Source organism: Penaeus monodon, chromosome 28, assembly GCF_015228065.2.
Source record: "Penaeus monodon isolate SGIC_2016 chromosome 28, NSTDA_Pmon_1, whole genome shotgun sequence".
Lineage (NCBI taxonomy): Eukaryota > Metazoa > Arthropoda > Malacostraca > Decapoda > Penaeidae > Penaeus > Penaeus monodon.
Genome location: NC_051413.1, coordinates 2119999 through 2122110, shown reverse-complemented (window position 1 = coordinate 2122110; position 2112 = coordinate 2119999). Strand labels below are relative to the sequence as shown.

Here is a 2112-nt window from a genome sequence, read left to right as displayed (position 1 = left end):
GTGTGATACTTCATCAAAAAACTTGTCCACTCTTGGGAAAACAGACCTTCACAATGTGGAAAGTGAGATGCAGAGTGGTCGCACAGCCATGCAGGAGAGTCTCGGCAAGGCATCCCAGTCCCTGAACACAGCCTGCTCGTCCCTCACCACGCAGACAAAAAGCCTGCAGGAGAGCGTCACCAAGCTCGGGTCCCAGCAGAACATGTGAGTCTGTTGTGTGTGTTTTTGTAGGGGGCCTTTGGGGCCTGTAGCTTTCAGTGGTATTTTGTTTCAGTTTTGAAAAGTTTTTGAAGAGTTTTTGTGAATAAGTTACATCGCTATATAAGGTATTGTATGGCTGAGTAATAATGTTTTTAAAAGAGATGGAAACCAAAATCCATAAGACATGAGATTAGTTAGTTAGGTGACGCTGGAATGGATGTTATGTAGCACATGACACTTGATATTTTTACTTGTATATGTTTTTTTTATGATGATGGCTTGAAAGTTTTGTAATGTTTATTCCCATTACTTGTCACAGAATTTTGTACCTTATCCAAGCTGTTCTTTAGTTCATTGAAATTCATAATAAACCCCCACAGCATCACAGAATCTCTAGCGGAGCGGATTCGTGCGCTGGTCCGAGAAGAAGTGACACGGGCCCTCCAGGAGCACCAGGCTGCCGTTGACGCCCGAAGCCGAGCGCACACGCCTGCGCCAGCCCCCCATCCCCACAACCCCAAGCTAGCCCAGCAACAGGTTCAGAACCTCATCTCCTCGGGACAGTTCAACACCGCATTCAAGCAGGTACGTTGAATGCAGTGCCCCCCTCATTTAGTGCGCGCTTCTGTTTTATTTATGGAAATAGGAAGGAGATTTTTCCATTCCCCTCACCCTCTGCCACACACTTGTGCTTTGGTGCTTGGTTACACTTTGGTCAGTTACCCTCTCTCTCCCCCCCCCCCCCCACTTCAGTACTCTCTCCTTTTTTTGATATGAGGGCTGATTTTGTATATAGTGGCTCTTGTCTCTGCCTTTTAGTTATTTAGTTTTGGTATTTTAACACTTAGATATTGAAAATGATATACTGCTGTAGTTTGTAATTTCAGTATTACCCATTTTTCTCTTTCCCTTGTGAAGTATTTTCATCATACTTAATATAATTATTATCCATTTAAACATGTAAAACATTTCCTCAAAAGTTAGAAGTTGGCAGTATAGAACCAACAAACTTATCACACATGACTTCGTGCATTGTGCTTTTTTTTTTATTATTGTTTGATGGGGGCGGCTGCTACATGGAGTGTGGGTTTCAGGCTCTCTCTGCATCAGACCTTAGCCTCGTGGTGTTTGTGTGTGAGCGTGTCAACCCCCAGCAGGTGTTCAACATCACCCCTTGCCCACTTAGTCAAGATGTGCTTCTGTCCCTCGTCAACCAACTCTCACATGATCTTTCCACTTTCACTGACCTCAAGATCAAGTAAGTGCTGGTGATGTGAATTCTTATTTGGTTATTGTTGAGCTACCTATTTACTAGTGGTAGTTGGAGGATTTATCTGTATTGGGGAGAATGCTCCTTTCAATGAAACAGTCCTTGGGCAAATAGTCCAAGTTTTAAAAAAAAAAGTGAATGACATCTGTATTATGGATTTCCTTGATTCACTCTTCTGATTTATTTATTTCTTTATCATCATGATCCATTACAACCCAGGTACCTTGAAGAGGCTGTTATGAATCTGGATGCGTCCCACCCAGTGACCCGCGAGCACATGCGGCCAGTGCTGCAGGGCTTCCAGCGCAACCTGCACACGCACCTGGCTGCCAATCCCAACCACAAGAAGGTCAAGATGCTGCTCATGGCCGTCAATCACCTTGTTGCCTTGTAAACTGCACACGGTTTCCTCTGTAGCCGAGGGAGTCTGACTTTTTATTTTATTATTATTATTATTAGTTTTGTTTTTCATTATGTGTTCTTGTTGGTTTTGAAAATATAAGGGAAAAAGAGCATAAATATGTACCTTTTATTTATTATTATTATTATTATGTTCTTGTTTTGCCTGCCCAGCAGTTTCTATTGCAATCTCCTCTATGAGCTGTGGCTGTCTTAAGCTGCACAGGATAAAACTTCTGATG

General features: G+C 42.8%; 1 protein-coding gene across 1 annotated transcript in view; it reads left to right on the top strand.

The window, feature by feature from the left end:
- Positions 1-2112, top strand: part of LOC119590900 (enhancer of mRNA-decapping protein 4-like) — a gene marked incomplete in the record, with an annotated part of 21972 nt that extends 19860 nt beyond the window's left edge. The window contains 4 exon segments of the mRNA XM_037939636.1: positions 45-204; positions 582-786; positions 1296-1459; positions 1691-2112. Coding sequence (XP_037795564.1) covers positions 45-204; positions 582-786; positions 1296-1459; positions 1691-1865 — 704 coding nt within the window.